The 23,500-nt window shown below is 38.5% G+C and overlaps 1 protein-coding gene across 5 annotated transcripts in view; it reads left to right on the forward strand.

Annotated features, from left to right (window-relative positions):
* FGF12 (fibroblast growth factor 12) overlaps nucleotides 1–23,500 on the forward strand; it is a 601,258-nt gene that overhangs the window by 361,864 nt on the left and 215,894 nt on the right. For all 5 annotated transcript variants that reach the window (XM_005903170.2, XM_005903169.3, XM_070371782.1 and 2 more), the window contains one exon: nucleotides 11,383–11,493. In XM_005903170.2, coding sequence (XP_005903232.1) covers nucleotides 11,383–11,493 — 111 coding nt within the window. The remainder of the gene's footprint in view (nucleotides 1–11,382; nucleotides 11,494–23,500) is intronic.

The following is a 23,500-nucleotide window of genomic DNA, read 5'->3' on the forward strand; positions in this document are numbered from 1 at the left end:
TTATCCCCAGGCTTAAAATCCTTCAGTTTCCTTATTGACTGATTCCATACTACTGATGTTTGTCTTTCTCTAAAGTGGGTGGAAAAAGACAAACGTTTATTATGTGGATATTTTATTTTTGTGTGTTTTTAGTATTGGTATTTTTTAAACATTTGAGCTTTAATTTATAATATATGTATAATGTATGTAGTAGTACCTGCATGTACTTTACAAATAATAAATATATATACATGTGTTACCAAAACTCAGGTCTAGCAACTTGTCACTTGAAAGCCAATATGCAGGAGGCCAGATTTATGGAAAAGAAAGTTTGCTTTTTTTTTTTTAATCTTATTTGTATCTTTGGATTTTTTAAAATTTTATTTGAGTATAGTTGATTTACAGTGTTAGTTACAGGTATACAGCAAATTGACTCACTTATACATATATCCATTTTTTTTTCAGGTTCTTTTTCCGTATAAGTTAATACAGAACACTGAGTTGAGTTCTCTGTGCTACATACATTAGGCCCTGGATGGTTATCTACCTTATATATAGTAATGTGTGTATATTAATAGTAAGCTCCTGATTTATCCCTCCCCCCTCCTGTTTCCATTTTGGTAACCATAAGTTTGTTTTGAAAGTTTGCTTTATTTTGGAGGCTGGCATCTGGCAGGGAGAGTAGACTCATGTCCAAAGGCCAACTCCCCCTGACAATCACTGGACAAGAGCTTTTTAAAGGGGAATTTCAGGGGTGCATGGACAGAGGGAGGGGCTATATGCAGAAACAGCACGGGCAGCTCTGACAGCCACAGTCATCTTGAAATTAGTCGTGTGGTGGTCTATCAGCCTCCTCTTGACTGTTCAAAGTACAGTTAGTCTTCGGTTTCAGGGTTGGTTTGTTCCCATTGCTCTGGGGCCATTTCTCAGAACTGTGGCAGCTTGTATCATGGCTATAGCCTGGTCATCAGGTAGTTAACTTCTTTTACCTGGATTTCAGTGTCTACAAAACAGCTCAAAGGATATATGGCTCCGAAAATTATCTATCGTCCTTGATGAGGAACTAAAAGTCCTTGACTTTATTTAATGACTAAGCTATGATTATTTGGTCTTGTTTGACTGCTTTTTTTGTTTCTGTATTTTCTCATTTTTCTGATTAAATTTCTCCTTTGACTAAAGTTTTTCTGCAGACAAAAGTTAAGCAAAGGTCCATTGCGGGGGATGGTTTCTGTCCTGAGAAGCCCTCACAGGGCCCTGCTTCTTTTCATATGGAGGCTGTAGATTTAACATTTCACAGATAGAGATATATGCTCAAAAGAGTTTGGAGCTCATTGTTTTAAAGGATAAAATACATGTTATTAGCACCTTAAAGAACCTCAAGTGTCTTGGATCCATATTTCCCTTCTGTCACCTCCAGCCACTGTGTGCACCCTTATATTTCCTCATACCCTGGGCTCTCTCGTGCACTTGCCCACTCTCTGAATGTGCTCAGCTTGTGCGTCACGTGGGGCTGGCCCTCCTGCTAATAACGGCTCAAAGCACAACTTCCCTGCCTATTCAAGGCCAAGTCTGAAATGTTGCTTCAACTTCTGAAGCCTTTCTTTACTGCTTCTTGTCCTAGATCCCACCACCCCAGGTCAGCTTAGCAGCCCTGTTCTGTGATTTCATGGCGTTTTGTTTGTTTCTCTAGGACAGCACTTTCCTTGTTCACTGGTTATGGTTTATGGTGTGTGTGCCTCAGCGACGAGGCTGTGGGTGCTGTCAAGGCAGGAATTGCATCTTACTCATCTTTGTACCCAGCACCTAGTGCGTGTTGGAAGGCAGTATTTGAGTTATTTTAAATTTTCACGAGCATCTTCCTCTAGAGAGGAAACTGGGAGGGACAGGGTTAATGGTACAAGGAATAAAATTGGCTCAGCACAGAAACCCCATCTGATGGGCATTTCCCTGCCCTGTTTCTCCGATCTTCCCCATCTTCCCAGCTCAGACTGCTTTAGTGAAGAGGATACTTTGGAAAGCTGTGTCCTTTCTTTCCATTTAGCTTTGAGGCAGCATGAAGGTTGAGAGTTGCTTGTCTCAAGGTCACTTGATTGCCGCTGAAGTGGGAGGCAACTCAGGGCTTTGGAGTCTGTTCAGTTTATGGAGGCTGCTGCTGTGCTTGTCAGACTGTGTTCAGGGTGGAGGGGCTGAGACTGAAAAGGGGAGGAAAGGCACTGAAAGTATTCAAAGGCTTTACACAGCTCTCTTACAAATGAGGAGCTCCTCTAAAAGTCACCCTCACAGTGGAAAATCCCAGGTATCACTTACCTCCTTTCTGTCCACATGCAAACACCCTGTACCTACTCTGTGCCTGGCTCTGTGCTGGGTGTTGGGACAGGGTCGTGAATCATTCAAGGTCCTTGCCATCGAAGAGCTAAACCTAGTTCAGCAGCGGAGACAGAGCATAAGCAAACAGCTGTGACAGTGTGGGGAGTCCTCGCCTGTGCCTGAGGGAGTGATTAATTTAGCCTCAGGGTGTCAGGGAAGGCCCAGTGGAAGATAGCCTGAAGGGGTGGGGAGCAGTTCTGGGCCTAAGCAGCAGATGAGGTGTGCATTTCAGGCAGCAGAAACTACATCATCAGGGTCTAAAGCAAGGGTTGGCCAACTTTTTCTGGAAGGAGCCTGTTAGTAAATATTTTAGGCTTTTCAGGCTGTAGGACCTCTGTTGCAAGTACTCATCTCTGTTGTTGTAGCACAGAAGTAGCCAGGGGCAAATGTGTGAATGAAGGAGCATGGGCTGTGTTCCAATAAAACTTTATTTACAGAATTGGCAGCAGCAGGGCTGTAGTTTGCCAGCTCCTGGTCGAGAGGAGGATCTTCAGAGAGCCTCTCATCTGCTGGTTCCCAGTCTTTTCAAGCATTAGGATTACTTTGCATTTCCCGTCCCTGTTTCTGGATGCTCTTAGCTCCTCTCTTCATCAGGTATTGGTCAAGTCCACTGCTAGCTGTGCTGTCCACAGTAACACTCTCATCTCCTGGACCCTCCATCCTTTTCCATCGCCTTCATTTTGTCACGGTACCTTTACAACAGAAAACTGTTGTATATGAATTGTTTGTTTCCATCTTGTCTTCCCTGTTGGAATGTAAGCTTCATGGCTTTTGCTCTGTTGTACTCAGCGCTATGCTGGAACCTGGAATGTGCATCTTGTCTGCTTCAGCTCTGCATCCAGTGAGGTCAAATGATAGTTGTAAATCAGCCATGGTGGGAAGATTGACCCCTTAGAAATAAGTCCCATGAAAATCAGGTTTGGGGCATTTTTTTTTCCAAGAGCTGTTTTATGAGCATATCACTAGTTATCCCCTACCTAGAATAACCACTGGAAAGTCTGGTGCTCAGTACATACTTGTTTTTTGGATAAAATGTGCTGTTAGTATCTGCTGGTTGAGAAAATAGATTTGCATTTATAAATAGAGTCCTCTTTCAGTTATTATTGTTACAGGGGATTTCTGTGGTCTTAGAGAGGGTAACTGCTGAAGGCATCTGTCACCTTCACTTGACCTGCTAGAGGACTGAGGACTCAGGACAAGACATGGCAGTCTTCACCCCACTGAGCAGACAGATTCTGCTGGTTCTGTGACTTCCCATGATATGGCATCTCTGCCTCATTCACTGCAGTCTCCTGAGTGAATGTGGGGGTCTCAGGCCTGTGTCTTTTTTTCCTAAACAAATATTTTGAATAAATTCCCCCAGCTTAGTGTGACTGTCATTTTTGCAGTGTTTTCAAAAGTCTAGATAAATTCTGTCCTCTTTCCAGTGTCTTCCTGTATCAGTCTCTGATTTGTCTGGGGCTTTGATGTATGGTATGCAAATGTGCCCTAGTCTATACCCTTTAGCTGTGATTGTCAGAAGTATATCTGTTTATGAACAATTTCCAACCCTGATAATCTAATTTTGAAATCTGCAGCAGTATGAGGCCCAGAAGCACTCGACAAGAATCACAATTTAACAACCTCTTCAATCTCAGTTCCTTTAAATGGGCAACATTAAACCTTGATACTGAGAGTCTGTTTGTAAGCCCACAGAGACTGATTAAAAAAAAAAAAAAAAAATCAAATTACCACACAAAGCATTTACAAAGACCTCTCCATTTTCAGGATGCTTGTTCAACAGTCTTTTCAATTCCCTGTTCTAAGCACACACTAAGAAGTAGAAATGTGAGCTTGTGTTAACCGCCATCTGGCTTATCTCAAGCTTTCCAGGACCTCAGGCCTGGAAAGGACCTCTCACTGCCACGCAGAATGCCTTAGCTTTCGGAGATCTCTGTGCCCTTCGTTGCTGTCCTGACCTGTAGCTTTTTTTCTGCTTGTCTCTGTTTGCTTCTGTCCAGGGCCAACAAACTCACTGTTTTCCTTAGACAGCTTGTTCTCTTTGTGAATACAGTTTACAGAAAGGTCCTTTTTTACCTGCCTCCCCATAATGTTCACCCACTGGCCCTAGTTCTGTCTGTCCCTGTGGAGCTACTCAGAACAAATTGGCCTTTTCTTACTTCTGTCTTCCTACTTCTACTCTCAAGAAAGTGCGGACAGCTCTCACGTCCCCTGAGCCCTCCCTTGTTCAGGCTGCATATCCACTGTTCATTCAGCCATTCTTCATGTGACAGTCCTTTGTACCCTCTTTATTTGGCTCCTATTCCTCTGGACATGTTTCAATTTCACCAGTGTCTTTCTTAAAGGGACCCAACAGAGCTGGAGAATGGCTCTCTCTTCCTTAACTGGGCTTCCCTCGTGGCTCAGAGGTTAAAGCGTCTGCCTCCAATGTGGGAGACCCTGGTTCGATCCCTGGGTCAGGAAGATCCCCTGGAGAAGGAAATGGTAACCCACTCCAGTATTCTTGCCTGGAGAATCTAGTTGTATAACCTTGGGTAAGTGAATCGTGATCATCTCACCTGACCAAGGAGAAAAAGTACCTTACACGTTCAGTAGTGAGTATCAGATACAACTATAGTAAAATCATGAGGAAATGCCTGGTGGGAAGTAGATGGGTTCAGCGAATAATATTATATTATTATTATTATAAGTACTGTTACTTGTCTGGATATGACTTCCATAAAAAAATTGGGATCACTCTTATATTTTTTATCTTACATTGGAGTTTACATGGGGACACTTTCTCTAAGTTTAGGTGCAAATGTTGAACAGGCTGGCCCTAGATAAACACATCCAATTTTAGTATTATATGTATGTATATATGGGGCTTCCTCGGTGGCTCAATGGTGAAAAATCTGCCTGCCGTTGCAGGAGATACGGGTTTGATCCCTGGGTTGGGAAGATCCCCTGGAGAAGGAAATGGAAAATCCCATGGACAGAGGAGCCTGGTGGGCTACAGTCCATGGGATCACAAAGAGTTGGACACGACTTAGGGACTAAACAACAATATATAATATATATTTTATATTGACATGTTTTGTATGTGTACAGATATGTTAATATCAAATATCTGCATACACACACACACACACACACACATTTATTTCTTGCAGCTTCCCATAACCCCTTTCCTTTGTCACTCCCACACTTCAATAACTGATGTGACTGATGCACACCTAGGTGCTCCCCTTCCTCCTCGTTTCTTCTCTGTTTTCCTCTCCTCACCCACCCAACCCCGGCTAGTCCCAGTTCTGAAACCCACACAAGCTACAGATTATGTCATGGATGTTCTTTGGAAAGGAAATGTTGATGTTCATTCAGTATATTGGAAAGGAGTCTTATCCTAACTCATCCATGTGTTGGCTGGATGACCTTGGACAAGACATTTTCCCTCTGAGGCTCAGTTTTTATTTTCTGTCTTTGATGTTAATGAAAGAAGGTATTTTGAAGAATGAAGGTTGGCTTCCAAGTTCCTTTTCAAGTCAAAAAAAATTCATTCTAATTCCTGCAATCTAGTATTCATTTGAGATCTGTGATCAGGTTCCCTCGGCTCTGACTGTGTTCTGATTTCAAGTATATACTTAGCTAACAACCTTATAGCACCACACATTAAGGCAGCAGGAATGTCTAGATAACTCCTTCAGGTATCAGCTTTTCTGAGTGGCTTTGAAGTCAAACATTCTGTGGAAATTGCCACGTCATCCTGAAGGGAATCAGTGCTAAACTTGAGGTCCTATGCTTTACCTAATTTTTTACCAACCTCTTTGAAGGTAACATTTTTTACTTGCTTTTGTGGCTATAATGATCATTTTTAATAAAGTTTTTATTTTAAAATGCTTTTGCATTTATAGAAAGATTAAAATAGTACAAAGAGTTCCCATGTATCCTACACCTAGTTCCCATATGAACATCTTACATTCATTTGGTATACTTGTGACAATTAGTTGGTATTGATACATTATGATTAACTTAAGTCCATACTTTATTCACATGTCCTCAACTTTTGCCTAATGTCCTTTTTCAGTTCCAGGGTCACATCAAGGACACCACATTGCATTTGTTGTCGTATCTCCTTAGGCTCCTCTTTGCTGTGACATTTTCTTAGAATTTCTTTTTTTTTTAAATCTTTTAATTTTTTGGCAGTTTCAAGGGGTACTTGTCAGTTGTTTTGTAGAATATCCTTCAGTTGAGATTTGTTTGATGTTTTCCTCATGATTAGACTGGGGTCATGGGTTTTGGGGAGAAAGATCCCAGAGGCAAAGTGCCATTCACGTCATATCAAGGATAGGTGCTATCGGCATGTTTCATGACTGTTGACCTTAACCCTGACCCCCTGGCTGAGATAGCGTTTTATTTGTCAGATTTCTGCACTGTGATGTAACCTCCCATCCTCCATCCCCTTTTCATATTCTCTTAGGAAGGAAGTCACTATGTACAACCACTGCTAGTTCTTATTCACCTAACTGTCCAGGGTGGATATTTCTGATGGCTGTAGTCTTTTTTTCCACCAGAATTCTCCTATTTTATTGACATCTTCTAGGGCTTTGTCATTTAAATCCAGCCAGCAATAAGGAAGGGAAAATGTGGAGGAGAATGTTTGCTTTGAAAAGCCTTGGCCTGAAAATGGCACACATCACTTCCACTTAACATTCCATATGACACTCATTCATCTGCCAAACCGAACTGCAAGCGAGGCTAGGACATATGGTCTAGCTGGGTGCCCAGGAAAAAGAGGAAATGGATTTTGGAGAAAATCTAGCAGTGTTTGCTACACTACTTCAGAGTACAAAAGGGAATAAACCAAACCCATCTACTAATAATAAAATGGTCTACTCACCGTCTAATAATATAGCCATCATTTCATTAAAAAATGAAAATATAATGGAAAACAGAATCTTAGAATCAAGGAGAAGCATATAAATTGAATATAAAATTAGCTTAATAAAACTTATTCCATTGACCTTATTTTTCTTATTTCACTGTTGACCTATGAACATTTGTTGAGAATAGGCAGTTACTTACATGTCAGCGTTTGGAAACTTCTGCCATATGTTATACCTGGGCCAGATTCTGTGTCATTCCCAAAGTCTGCCATGCTAGTTTTCCCTTTACCCATTGTCTGTCTGCAGTGCTCTTCCTCTGGGTTCTTTGCCTGTGAAAGTGCATTCACTCTTCAAGTGACAGATGAGGTGCCTTCACCAAACCTCAAGACAGAATTAGTCCCTTGCTCCTTATGGTATCATGTCACTCTGCTTCCATTCATAGTTTAACAGTTATCCGCACTAGTATTATATATATGTATGTTTCATGCATTACACTAGGTGCTCCCTGAGGACAGCATGGGTCTTACTGATTTGCTAGATCCCTAAGCATAGTCTGAAAAATATAAAGCATGTTTATTGAATGCACCCAGAATGTTAGATGTCCCAAAAAATGGTCTCATTTTTAAACCTCTTTCTTTAAAATACAACAAAACACTTTCTTTTATTCCCCCAATTATAAAAGTGATCCTCCCTTATGACAGCCACATCTTCCTGGTAGAGGTGATTTTGAACTGAGCCTGGAAAGGTTGATAGGGTTTGATGATAATAAAGGTATAGCCCTGTCAGGCAGGCCATACTGCTTTCTATGACACGTCCTAGGTTCAGAGCATTTGTTTAATAGATGATCAGATCTCCTTTGAAACAGCTATAGTGTAAAACATTCACTTTCATAAATCATCATATAATTAAAACCCAGACTCTGACCTTGTTCTGGCACTGCTTCTGGGCAGTCAAGGTTGATGTACAAGTTCAATGCTCATTATCTTGAACAGGAGTTACTAACCTGAATTCACAGGGTCCCAAAAAAGAGATAGCTTCACCAAAGCAAAAGAAGTGCTTAATTACCACTTCAGAAAGAGGAGCATGGAAAAAAACAAAAACAAAACCAATATTTTCAGACATTAATGATTCAGCTGCCATGCGTCTCATTACCAGCCAAAACATGACTTCTCAACGTGATCTGATCAAGTTTATTAGAAATAAAATATGAATTATAAGACAGTTGTCCCTTTCCTTCCTTCTGTCCTTTTCTATCATCTGCTGTTAGTCTTTTGGTTACTTTAGTGACGTTAAGAACTCAATTAATATTTTACTAAAATGCAAATCAGGAGACTATTAGTAAGTCTATTAGTAAAATGCTCCCTTTATCTCACTTAAACTGTTTCCTCAATTTTCAGGGTTGAAAAATTAGACCTTAATTAGAGTTTATATTATTATGAGGCTTTTCATTTCACACTATTACATTTATTTATTCATCTGAAATTCTAAATGTTGATAGATAGCATAAGAATTATTTTTTCCTGTTATACAGGTAGGAGAATAGCCTCAGATACTAAGTGACTTGCTCAAGACCCCACAGCAGTTGTGGTTCAAAGCTGAGTCTCCTGAGTGCAAATCTAGAGTTGAATGTACCTCAGTAGCATTTACCTGTCAACCAGTTAGCCTTATGGAAGAAGCTCAGACATTCTTATTTCCTCTGATTATAAAAGTGACTCACACTTAATAATAGCCAAGTCTTCCTGGGGGAAGTGATTTGGAACTGAGCCTGAGAAGGTTGGTAGTGTTTGATAGGTGGTAGGGGTCAAATATATATTTTTGCATTGAGGTTAGCTAGCTATTAATATGTGCTCTCCTACATATCCCTTGTTGGGGGTGGTGGGGGGGCACGCATGGAGACAACACATTCAGAATGAATCTGTGGTTTGATTTCTGGCACTCTTTAGAGAAGAAGATTCTCAAGTCAAAGAGACTTTAAGTCATAGTTGCTCAACATCAATAGAGAATCATAGAAGGGACCTAAAAATCACTTTACCTTCCAGATTTTATTGGTGAGGAAATTAAGGCATACAGATGATTATTTTTTAATTAAATTTATTTATTTTTCATTGAAGGATGATTGCTTTACAGTATTGTGTTGGTTTCTGCCAAACATCCACATGAATCAGCCATTGGTATACCTATGTCCCCCACCCTCTTGAATATCCCTGCCATCTTCTTCCCCACCCCACCCCTCTAGGTTGTTACAGAGCCCCAGTTTATGTAATGCCTACACATTTTAAATATATTGAATTTATTTAACCCACAGTGTTAATACACAGTTATCAATCAGAATGCCTACTTTCCAGTTTAGTTCTCTTTAATACCCTGCTTCATAATTACCAGTTTTTTTTTTTTCTGGGAGGGGCATCTTTTCTACTTTTAGGACTGCTTTGGAGAAGATATGTTTATACAGGCATTGCCTCGCATTCCCAAGTATGTGCGATCTAGTTGTAGGTGTAAAAGACATGATGGTTGTAGGGCGCAGGTCCGTTCCCAAAGAGTTTTTTGCACTGAATCCTTAACTGGAACTCTTATTTAGATTCAACCATCAATATGTGTGTTTAGTTTAACACACAGTATTTAGCATATTGCCTGCCCCCCCACCCAAAAGAGATCTGAATTATTATTGATTTAATAAGTTGGTGAAGGAACTGACTCTCAGTTGAAATTCTTTGATTGCTTTTTTGAAGATAATGCATAACTACATCACCAATCATACGAGTCCCATCCTTACCTCATTTTTTTTGTCAACAGAAGCAGCATTTTTCTTTTACTACTAATTTTAATGGAATAATTAGGACAGTAACTATGGTGCATGTTTGTGTGTGTATGTGCTCAATCGCTCATTCCTGTCCGATTCTTTGCTACCCCATGGACTGTAGCCTGCCAGGCTCCTCTGTCCATGGGATTTTCCAGGCAAGAATACTGAAGCAGGTTGCCATTTCCTTTGCAGGGCATCTTCCTGACCCAGGGATCAAACCCGCATCTCCCACATTGGCAGATGGCTTCTTTACCACTGAGCCACCTGGGAAGCCCCCTATGAGTGTGCTGCAGTAGTCTAATTTTTACCAAACACTAAAGTAGAGACAAAGATGGTAGTGATATTGTAGAAAATAGATTGTTGCTGCAGCTAGTACCACAGTGAGAAAGCTTTAAATATTTATGTGGGTATACAAAAATTCAAATGTGTTATACAAAGATCAGTTTGATGGTATTAGGGTGTAGGGAATTTTAAAAGCCAAAGACCACATCTAGTTTGAAATATTTACAGAAATATGTATGGCTTGATTTTTATTTATTTATTTTTTGTACTGGAAAAATGACTTACATGGTATTGGGTCTTACTCTGGTGATGTATTTACTGAAGGTGAAATCTGTTTCCACATACTTTCCAGTGACATCTCATGGCCATGGAGGGTTTAACTTTATTCTATGGATCTCATCCAAGACTGAATTTGATTAGAATTTTAAAACCAGGGGTTTCTGATAGATAGTTATCATTCAGCAGAAATAGAAGTCTTCCAGGAGCCGATTATGACTGCTGAAAGCTTAGGAATTACACTGGCAGTTTGGTCTGAACAGTATTCTGGAATGGGACCACAAGCTTGGTGGTATATTGAAGCCAGACACTAGACACACAAGGGAGAAGAATAACTCACTTTTTAGCACACCTCTGTATTTTCCTGATCATAATTAGCTTTTATTCATTTAGGCTTCCTTTGTGGCTCAGCTGGTAAAAGAATCAGCCTGCAGTGTGGGAGACCTGGGTTCGATCCCTGGGTTGTTAAGATCCCCCGGAGAAGGGAAAAGCTACTCACTCCAGTATTCTGGCCTAGAGAATTCCATGGACTGTATAGACCATGGGGTCACAAAGAGTCAGACACGACGAGTGACTTTCACTTTCACTTTTATTCATTTACATTTGGTTTACTGTTGCAGAATATTATGGATCTGCCTTTAGAAAGAAGAAAAAGTAAAGCTATGTTACCAAAATTCCTCCTTTCCAAATAGTTACTTCAGTATTTAAACCATTGGCATTTATGCATTGACTTAGGGGATGTTTTTGATAATTTGCAAGTGTGCATTTTTGCAAACCAAATAAAAACTTGAATAATCATTTCATTTTGTTTTGCAGAACCCCAGCTGAAAGGAATTGTGACAAGGTTATTCAGCCAGCAGGGATATTTCCTGCAGATGCACCCAGATGGTACCATCGATGGGACCAAGGACGAAAACAGCGACTACAGTAAGGAACATTAGCTTCATGCAATCCAATTACAATCAGATGTATGGCTTAGTGTCTCTTAGACCTAAAGCATGGCCAGGCTGCCTTTGGAACTGTTCAACTACTAGTAAGCTAGTTGTCTTTTCCTTTGTCCTTTTTGGTATGATTCTTATAGCAAAGAGACAGTAATGTATAGAGCTTATGTATTCAATAAGAAGGTAGGAGGCTTGAAGGAGTTCTGACTGCTCAGTGGACAAGAATTTCCTCTCATTCCATTGTTTGTAGTCAGAACGATGTTAAGTATTCACAGAAACAAGGCTACCTTCCAGCTCAAGGTAGTGTTTTAATCCTAGAACCAAATAGTAAAAATACCATAATAAGTTTTAGAACATCATTTCTGGAAGACAAAAATTACTTCTCAAAGTAAATATTGAATATATACATTTGTATATTACATGTTATTTTATCTTGACTGAGGCCAAATTTATTGATTTAAAAAGAAAACTATATTAAAATATTATATGTTGCAGTTTATATGATAATAAGATGATAAATATCAGTACTGAACTGCAATTTTGTTTACAATTTTTTGAAATGAAATCCAAGTATTAAAAGATTATTGATGACATCTCTGGAAATAATGTTTAACTAATTTAACTATAGGGCTGACAAGCTTGATAATTACCAAATCATCAAAGTCTGACAGAGTGTAATTGCATTTAAGAAGCATTTTTAATATAAGCCTCAGAGTCAGGAATGACCACTCTCATGGTACCTTTCGGTTTCTGCATAATCATATATAGGTACCTGGGGAGGAAATTCCTATTATTCTAAAAATATGTAGGACATTATATTGTTTCCCAAAGTTTGTCTGTATTCACTGCTAGATCTTTATTACTGGTCACTGGTCACATAGTAAATGCTCATTAAATATATACCCAATTGAGTTGTCTTCTGATAGATGTGGTTTTTTTTGGTCAGACTTTCTTTCACTTTCTTTCTTTCTTTCACTTGTGGTCAGATTGACATTCTGTCCAACTGAATAAGGTAATCTAAAAGCTTGATATTTTATGGTGAAAGTGTTAGTTGCTCAGTCATGTCCGACTCTTTGCGACCCCACGGACTGTAGCCCACCAGGCTCCTCTGTTCATAGAATTCTCCAGGAAAGAATACTGGAGTGGGGTAGCCATTCCCTTCTCTAAGGCATTTTTCTAATCCAGGGATTGAAACCAGATCTCTTGCACTTTGGGTAGATTCTTTACCATCTGACCCACCAGGGAAAAATACAGATCTGAGGAAAGTTCTATGATCCCTAGAGTGTGAAAATGCTCCTATCCACCCCTTCTAAATTATTCTTTGTTTACTTAATGTTACATGTTACAAAATATGAATTACAATAAAGGAAAGATCTCATTATAGAGAATTTCAGCCCATTTTCTGCTGAGGAGTTGATTTACTTATTGTGTTTTGCATTGTTGGTTTGTGTTTGTGGAAATGCATTCTTTAAATGATTTAAGATTTTCCCTGAGTCCAGATGAATAAGGATGCTCTCCTCTCCATGTATAATTTCCATTTATTGCATCTCAACTTGAATGCAAATTTAGTGAAGCTACAAGTATAGATGGAAAGAATCAAGGATGTTACTTAGCTGTGTCACCCCCTGCTGTCTCTGAGGTATCCCTTGATCTGGTTTCTTTTTCTATAAGATGAGGTGGCTGGAGATGAAAGCATTAATATCCTCTGTCAGCACCAGCTACCCAACTTAAAAAAAGATTGAAAAATTATAAATTTATGAAGATAGATTCAAGTGAGCCAAATAGCCATACTCAGTTTAATAGGATGCAACTGTAACCCAGACAGCTGTCCTGTGAATGCATGACATTTATCATAGAGCAATGGCCGAGAGGTGAAAGTGTGGAGTCCACTAACAGAAACACTTACTATTTTTCTAGAAAAATAGTTGAAAGTGCTTTCTCTCCAAATGCTGTGTCAATGGCTAATGTAGATCTATAACCACATGTAAATATATACATTTATACACAAACAGTGGAGAAGGCAATGGCACCCCACTCCAGTACTCTTGCCTGGAAAATCCCATGGATGGAGGAGCCTAGTAAGCTGCAGTCCATGGGGTCGCTAAGAGTCAGACACGACTAAGCGACTTCATTTTCACTTTTCAGTTTCATGCGTTGGAGAAGGAAATGGCAACCCACTCCAGTGTTCTTGCCTGGAGAATCCCAGGGACAGGGGAGCCTGGTGGGCTGCTGTCTATGGGGTCACACAGAGTCGGACACGACTGAAGTGACTTAGCAGCAGCAGCAGCATACACAAACAGATGTGTGTGTATTATATATGTGTGTATTTATGGGCATAATGGCATTATGCATGACACACACACTGAAGGTACTGCGTTTGGTCACATACTTTTAGAAACTAAGTTCACAAATTTAAAATATCTTATATTTTATTCAAATAAACTACTGCATACATTAATTGACAGGTTGGTATTAAAAGGAGCTTAAATATACAAAATAATAAGACTTAATATAATTCATTTGGATACCCAACCCTTGGCTTAACATTTAGTTAAAAACATCATTACATCTGAAGCCCCAGTATGCTCTTTCGAAATGGTGGAGTCTACTTTTCCCCTTCAGTACCAGGTATAACAACTATCCTGAATTTGACTTTTTTTTTGTTTATTTCCATGTAGGTTTACAAGTACATTTTTCATATATACATGATGCATATATTGTATACATCATTCGTGACATTGTTTTGCATGGTTTTAAACTTTTTTAAGAGTAACATTATCATACATAATTTTATGTATTTTCCTCCCAATATCATGGTCATCCAATGCATATATGGTGATATATTTGCTTTATATCATTCATTTTCATTTTTGTAAAGTATCCCATTGCATGAACATACCAAAATACATTTAGACATTCTCTTTTTGATGGATAATAGGCATTTATATTTTAAGGCAATTACAAACAGTGCTGCTAAAATATATCTTGTAGATGTTGAAGAAGCCTCCCTGGCCATCCTTAATAAAATTAAACATTTCACCTTTACCTTTCTGTTTTGCTACCCCAGTTTTTTTTCTATTTATAGCCCCTATGATGACCTAAAATGTATATTGTTGCTGTTTATTTTTTATCTTCTTCCCAGGAGAATATAATTTTCCTGAGTGAAGAGATTTTGTTTTGATCTAGAATCTAGAATGATCATTAATACATAGTAAGCCCTCAACAAAAGATGAAACAAATGAATTAATGTGTCCTTATGCATATGTGTAAAAGTTTCTGTAGATCATTGTCTATCTACCTAAGTATCTTTTAATATTTCCTTTTGAAATAATGTTAGACTTTAGAGAAATTACAGAATAACATAGGAAATTCCAGTGTACACTTCACCCAGCTTCCCCTAATGGGCACCACTTTATGTAACAACACTACAATTATCAAATCCAGGAAATTAACATTGGTAAGTACTATTAATTGAGCTATAGACTTTATTCCAATTTTGCCAGTTTTTTTGACTAATATACTTTTTTCTGATACCTCCCCCCTATATTTTAATTAAAATTTTCCAGTGAAAACAAGTTACTTTTATTTTTACCTTTTCTGAGTGTGGATTGAGGTAAAAATTTCAGAGAAGGCTTTAAATTGTAGTCATGCTTTTTAATAGAAAATTATAAATCTCTAAGCTGTTAAAATGCATTTTCTTTCTCTACTTTGTGTAGGCAGGAGTAAAAGCATTTGATTGTTTGAAAAAAAATCTTGTTACTATGAGCATCTGTCAGAAGTCTGATGTTTGGTTCAATAGACATCATTGGGTCCAGCCAACCTTACCGTAGCATCTTGGATTGAATTAATAGGACACCTGATCTTTTGTTCATGAAGAAAAGACTAATTACATGTAATTGAGTACAAAGCCAAATGGGTTTGTCAGCAGCAACAGATAAAAATCTCTGCAAATGTAATGATAATAAAAGATGCAGAACAGTGTTGAAACACTGGCACAAAAAAAAGACAATTGCAGTTGGGAGAGTATTAATAGGAATATTTTACATAAAATTAGAAAGGTAATTATTCTGCTCCACTGGTTACCATAGGAGAAGGTACATTTGAAGAGGTCAAACATGCTGGGGTGAAAACAATTAAAATATTATAACCAAATGCATTGTTCCCTTTGTTCTCTGAACAAAAATATCAGGGCCACTTGACTATGGCATGAGCTGCCTGATAAATGAGTACAATGGTGAAACTGGAGATAGTCAAGCAGATGCTGTACTAGTACTTGTAGAGGACTTATGAAAAAAAAAAAAAAAAAAACTCCTTTGGTGTGGGAGGGGAAGAACATGATGATGGTTGCAACAGTTTCAGAACTCACTGACTTTTAAGGTCTCCTTCAGTCTTGAGATTCGTTTAAAAACTATTTTGAATAGATAAATATATGATAAAAAATTATAAAGGCACATAAAAGGGTATACAGTTGAAAAAGAGTAAAACAGTGCTTAACAACCATGAGCTGGATTGGCACTACCAGCAGGCCTTGGTGTGCTTCTGTTGAACATAAACAGTTTCATAGAACACCAGATCAGAAAAGGCCACTGTGACCATGATGGATCAGGATGCAAATGAGACCACTCTGTATCACATCTGAATGTAGACAAAAACAAGAAAGTTGTCCAAACTACAAAATGATCAAATATTGCTCTACCCTGGCTTATATGGGTGGCTACAGCTTTAAAGCTGTAGTAACTATGTTCTTCTTGCCATCCAGATAAAAATTATTAAGATATCCAATTATAGAACTATACCTGCATCCATAGAGCGTTCAACCCAGAATAAATCTGCTTTCTTTTTTTTTTTTCTCCTTAAAAATCACTTGAGACCAAATCTGGAAGTCCTTGCTTACACTGTACTAACTAAAACAGCTCAGTTCTGCCATGGTGTGTATTTTTCTTCCTTACTGAGGGTCAATAAACCCAACTTTGTTCAACCACAGATATGTGGATGTATTTCTTTGGCTAGAACGCATTAACACAGTCAAAAGAGATTTTCTGTGCTTCTCCCCTCTGCCACTTGGCCACATTTTTTGGTATTCTTTCAGATGCAGTCTGTGCATTAAAAACATACACAATATTATACATATATATGTATTAATATATCTATATCTGTCTATTATCTACCAGAGCTTCCCTGGTAGCTCATCAGTAAAGAATCTTCCTGCAGAGCCAGAGACCCAGGTTCGATACCTGGGTGGGGAACATCCTGTGGAGAAGGAAATGGCAACCACGTCTAGTATTCTTGCCTGGAAAATCCTAGGGACAGAGGAGCCTTGTGGGCTACAGTCCATGGGATCGCAAGAGTTGGACACGACTGAGTGTCTAAACCACTACCATCATCTTGTTAAGTACTTTTTCTTAAATTAAAATGTTGTAGCTATAAGACTTTTTCCATATTAGGACATATATAAATAGGATACTTTATTTAACCTAGTTTCCTCTTGAAATATATTTTAGTTCTTTCTAATTTTGCTAATATAAACTGTGCTATAAACAATATCCATGTACAGAAGTCATTCTGCATGTGTGCAAGCATATTTGGATAGATACTTAAAAGACATATTGCTTGGTCAAGGTTTTGTGATTTTTATATCTTTGAAAGATACCTATTCATTCTCCATCATGCAAATTTACACTGAGGGTGGCTGTTTCCTTATTAGTCAACACAGTGTGTTATCAACTTTTGGTTCTTTGTTATCTAAAATCATAAACTTTGTTTTCTGATTATATGTTAGTTTGAACACTTGTTCATATATTCTACGAGCCATCTGCAGTTCTTTTTCTATGAAATGTTTGTTTATATTTATTTATATTAAATGTCTATTTTATCATTTGCAGGAAATCTATATTTTAAAAAATCGGCTCATTGTTATGTGAGTTGCAAATGCCTTCACTCATTTTGTTGTCTCTAAATTTTTTTGCCATGCTTTATTTTACTTTATTTTAAATATGCATTTATGCCCTCAACTTTTCTTTTCTATTTAGAAAGCTTTCATTCATTCCAAGATTATTTAAAAAAAAGAAAAAACCTCCCATGTTTTAGTAAGGAATTGTTTGATTTTTATTCTTTATGTTTAATTATTCTTTTTTTTTTATCTTTTTTTTAAAATTTTGTTTTATTTTTAAACTTTACATAATTGTATTAGTTTTGCCAAATATCAAAATGAATCCGCCACAGGTATACATGTGTTCCCCATCCTGAACCCTCCTCCCTCCTCCCTCCCCATACCATCCCTCTGGGTCGTCCCAGTGCACTAGCCCCAAGCATCCAGTATCGTGCATCGAACCTGGACTGGCAACTTGTTTCATACATGATATTATACATGTTTCAATGCCATTCTCCCACATCTTCCCACCCTCTCCCTCTGCAACAGAGTCCATAAGACTGTTCTATACATCAGTGTCTCTTTTGCCGTCTCGTACACAGGGTTATTGTTACCATCTTTCTAAATTCCATATATATGCGTTAGTATACTGTATTTATGTTTTTCCTTCTGGCTTACTTCACTCTGTATAATAGGCTCCAGTTTCATCTACCTCATTAGAACTGATTCAAATGTATTCTTTTTAATGGCTGAGTAATACTCCATTGTGTATATGTACCACAGCTTTCTTATCCATTCATCTGCTGATGGACATTTAGGTTGCTTCCATGTCCTGGCTATTATAAACAGTGCTGCGATGAACATTGGGGTACACGTGTCTCTTTCCCTTCTGGTTTCCTCAGTGTGTATGCCCAGCAGTGGGATTGCTGGATCATAAGGCAGTTCTATTTCCAGTTTTTTAAGGAATCTCCACACTGTTCTCCATAGTGGCTGTACTAGTTTGCATTCCCACCAACAGTGTAAGAGGGTTCCCTTTTCTCCACATCCTCTCCAGCATTTATTATTTGTAGACTTTATGTTTAATTAATCTAGAATTTTATGTCTTAACTTTTGATTCTAGGCCTCTAATATTTTGTGTTCCTAGCTACTAGTTACAAGTACAATTTCTTTAGATTTGATGAATGTATTAAGTTCTCTATGATTTCAGCATAAAAAGTATATTTCAAAAAGATCTGTATCTGAGTTTTATGAATCCAATTGGAAATTTAAAAATTTACTCATCCAGCTATGTTTTCTATACAATACTAAACATATGATGTTTTGATACCACCAATCATAAGTGTATAGACACAGCCAAAGCCAACAGAAGATCTGTATTGCTAAACGATGAACAAAAACATGATCCAAATGGTTAGTTGAGGAAAATCATTAAGGACATAAGGGATTCTGCAAAGAATTGTAAAGATGTTCTGTCTTCTTAACAAGGGACCTTTCTGGACATCGACATCACTTTCACCTACTCAAACATGTACATTATAGTAGTCATGGGAGATCAAAAGCTGTGCCATATCTAATTATAGGGATATTATTTTCTTCTAGTGTTGTCTATACTTTAAGAATATATCACAATTTGTATGTGTGAAATCACACCTACAAGTCAGATGAAAAGAAAAAGAAATGCGTGTGTTATCCTGCTGATTTTCTTTAAGCAAGGTTATTTATATAATTCTGAGCAACACTTTGGTACATGTAATGTTGTTACTCTTATAGTGGCATGCCTTTTCAAGAGCAAAATTAATATTCAGTCTTAGCTTATGAATGCAGTTACCTCACTTGATTTTTTTTTTTTTAATAAAGAAAAAATATTGCCTTTCGGCTTTTATAGCTAGAAGAAAAGTGATGGATGTTTGTTACAAATTTGTTTTTGTTGAATGTGTTTCAATTTTAAAGACTGCTCCTTCAAATAATATTTGCGGCAAGCTTGAACAAGAACCAATTATTTCCTTAAGTTTACCCATTCACATGTGTTCATGAGGAAATAACTCCTCAGCCTTTTTTTTTTTAACCTTGGCATTGTACCATTTTATGTATTTCCTTTTGACCCTAAGACTTTTACCCTCTGGTTAGTAAAGTAAAACATGAGCCATTCGAGATTATCCTTTTCCTAGCTGCTCTATGACTATTTGTGGCATATTTATATAGACAGTATATATAGCGGTTAAAGAATCTTAAGGGAGCTACGTCACCAAGTGTATTCCTAGAAGAACTAAGGACGAATATTATCTTTAGTCTTCTCCTAGCACTGTGAGGTGAATGGTGCGTTGGTCTTCAGCAAGTCACATAAACTTTCTCGGATTTATGCAATCTCTGATTTTACAAAATGAGAGGAAGAGAGAATCTGTAGGCTTTTTATAGTCTTTCCTTTAATTCTCATATAGAAGTAAATGTGCTCAGAAAAACTGATCGACAGATTCCACTTCCATAAATACCATTTGTTCTGAAAGGTATGTTACTGGCAGGAAATCTTCAGTTTGCAAATTCCTATGTGATATTCTCAAGGTGTATATAAAGATCTGGGGAGTTATACATGATACAGCCAGAACTGAATCCAGGCTGACTTGAGATTCTATGCCTTGGAGTTAGTTATTTAACCTAAATCTTAATTCCCTCATTTATTTGGGCTTCCCTGGTGGCTCAGAAGGTAAAGAATCCATCTGCAATATGGGAGACCTGGGTTCGATCCCTGGGTTGGGAAGATCCCTTGGAAAAGGGAATGCCTACCCACTACACACTACCCAGAATACTCCCGTATTCTGGCCTGGCGAATTCCATGGACTAAGGAACCTGGAAGGCTATAGTGCATGTTGTTGCAAGTGGGAATAATAATAGTACATAGATCATAGAATTGTTGTGTAGATTAAATGGGTGATTCATGAAAAGTGCCTAAAGTAACACCAAAAGCCTGGTTAAATGTTGTCTATTGTTGTTGTTATTATTCTCCCCAGTAGGGGTCAGAGTCCTTGTTTGCCAGGAGCTTACAGACAGGGACCATTTTAACAGAAGTTGAGTTCTTAATGGAGAAGGCAATGGCAACCCACTCTAGTACTCTTGCCTGGAAAATCTCATGGATGAAGGAGCCTGGTGGGCTGCCGTCTATGGGGTCGCACAGAGTCGGACACGGCTGAAGTGACTTAGCAGCAGTAGCAGCAGAGTTCCTAATGGTGGTAGCTGTTGTGATGTGAAAGAACTCAGCGCTTAAGCTGAAGGGTCTGGAAAGTGCTCTAAATTAGTGGTTCCTAAAGTGTGCACTCCCCGGACCTCCAGCACCAGCATCATCTGGAAACCTGTTTGTTGTTCGGTTGTTCAGTTGTGTCCAGCTCTGCGACCCCATGGACTGCAGCGCTTCAGGCTTCCCTGTCCTTCACCATCTCCCGGAGCTTGCTCAAATTCATGTCCATTGAGACGGTGATGCCATCCAACCATCTCGTACTCTGTCATCCCCTTCTCCTCCTGCCTTCAGTCTTTCCCAGCACCAGGGTCTTTTCTAAATGAGTCGGCTCTTTGCATCAGGTGGCCAAAGTATTGGAGCTTCAACTTCAGTGTTAGTCCTTCCAATGAATATTCAGGATTGATTTTCTTAAGACTCAGGGTGCGAAGTTGCTTCAGTCATGTCTGGCAGTTTGTGACTCACGGTACATGTTGTGAATCAGAACCTCAGTGCTGGGGCTCAGCAGTGTGTGTTTTAACAAACCTTCCAGATGATTCCGATGCACTGCAGGAGGTATGAAGGGGCACTCTCCTCTGCATCCTGGATGTGAAGTGTTCACGTTTGCTAATGAAGTAGTCTCTGTCTTGGAACTGTCATACCTAGTTCTTTGGGAACCTAATTCCTAATGTAATAGGGAAAGCACGGCTCTGCAGGTAGATTGAAAAGCATACTGACATTCAGACTTTCTAGTATCTCAAATGTGTGGAATCTGTTTCATTTTTATTTCATTTCCTGAGTCAGGACTCAGTTCTAGACAGGTTATGTGATCAAACTTAGGTTGGGGAATAATTTTAAAAATTCACGTATAGTAATATTTGGTTGCTCAGTTGTGTCCAACTCTTCTGTGACCCCGATGAGTGTAGTCTGCCAGCCTCCTGTGTCCATGGGATTTCCCAGGCAAGAATATTAGAATGGGTTGCCATTTCCTTCTCCAGGGAATCTTCCTGGCCCAGGGATCGAACCTGAGTCTCTTGAGTCTCCCTCATTAGCAGCTGGATTCTTTACCACTAGTGCCACATGGGAAGCCAATATAATGATACAAGTAAACATATATTACATAGTTTTATGTCTCAGAGCTTTTGCACATGCTAATCCCTTTTGCTTGGAATGACTTCACAAATCTTACCCATCTGGTGAATCACTCTTACCCTTTAGAACTCTTGAAAACTCTTATCTCTTTTGTCACTATGAAGCTTTCTCCAGCCATCCCCTCAATTGCCAACCTCACACAAAACCCCACAGTAATTCCTGTCTTCACTCTATTGTGTTTGAACCTTCTGTGTGCATTTTCAGTTGCAGAAACTTTATATGACAGTACATCATACATTATATTGCAGTTCCTTATCTGCATTTGTGTAGATAAAGAATAACATCCTTATTTGCCCTTCTGTTTAGAATAGCGATGATATTTTCCAAGATCCCTTATGGGAGGGCTATGCAGATGTGTTTCATTTAGCTGGCACACTTCAAGAAAAAAATGAGTGTATCCGAGCAATGGATGCATCTAGTTTCCCCTACATTTCCTCCTACCTGCCTGGTCCTAAAGACTTTTCCATTTTATTGGAGCATAGTTGCTTTACAATGTTTTTAGTTTCCACTGTACAGCAAAGTGAATCAGCCATATATATATATATATATATATATATATATCCTCTCTTTTTTAAATTTATTTCCCATTTATGTCATAACAGAGCACTGAGTTCTCTGTGTTTTACAGTAGGTTCTCATTAGTTATCTATGTTATATTCATAGCATCAATAGTATATATATGTCAACACTAATCTCCCAATTCATCCCACCCCTTTTCTGCATGGATATCCATGTTTGTTCTCTAGGTCTGTCTGTCTGTTTCTGCTTTGCAAATGCAAGCATGCTAAGTTGCTTCAGTAGTGTCTGACTCTTTGCGACCCCATGGTCTGCAGCCTGCCAGGCTCCACTGTCATTGGGATTCTCCAGGCAAGAATACTGGAGTGAGTTGCCATGTTCTTTTCCAGGGGATCTTCCTGACCCAGGGATCGAACCCTTGTCTCCTATGGCTCCTGAATTGCAGGTGGATTCTTTACCCCTGAGCCACTGGGGAAGCCCAAGATTGTCTAACTCTTATATAGATAGTTTTTTCACATTCCACCTATATATGTTAATAGATTTATTTTTCTCTTTCTGACTCCTGAAGACTTTTGAATTTGGGATACCTGTGGTTCTCTCTCAATGTTTGTGAAATCAAAACCAAACCAAACAAAAACAAGGAAAAACTCAAAGGAAGAGTTTATACCACTTAAATATCACCAATTGTAAGGCAGAGTAGCTTGGGCTTTTTCATTCAGATAACCTGTTTCTAGTCCAAGTCCTACCCTTAATTGTCTGTATGATCTTGTTTCAGTCATGTAAGCTCTCTGTTCTCTGGATTTCTAGTCTGTAAAATGAGGTTTGGGGAAAGGTTATCTCCAGTGTTGTTAACAAATCTGAAACTTAGAAAGCCTGTAAATTAGCAATGATTTCTGTTTTTATTTTTCAAAAACTTGAAACTTTCCTTTTTAAACACATTACAAAAAGGGGCAAAATTGTAAGAGCAGATAGTGCAATGATTTTTGCATTGAATTTAAAAACAGTAGTAAATTTACCTTCAAAATGTATGCAGAATTTGACCACCTCTCTGTACAGTCAAAGCTATGATTTTTCCAGTAGTCATGTACAGATGTGAGTTGGACCATAAAGAAGCTTGAATGCCGAAGAATTGATGCTTTCGAATGGTGGTGCTGGATAAGACTCTTGAGAGTCCCTTGGACTGCAAGGAAATCAAACCAGTCACTCGTAAAGTCAACCTGGAATATTCATTGGAAGGACTGAGGCTGAAGC

The sequence above is a fragment of the Bos mutus genome, chromosome 1 (genome assembly GCF_027580195.1).
Source record: "Bos mutus isolate GX-2022 chromosome 1, NWIPB_WYAK_1.1, whole genome shotgun sequence".
Classification (NCBI taxonomy): domain Eukaryota; kingdom Metazoa; phylum Chordata; class Mammalia; order Artiodactyla; family Bovidae; genus Bos; species Bos mutus.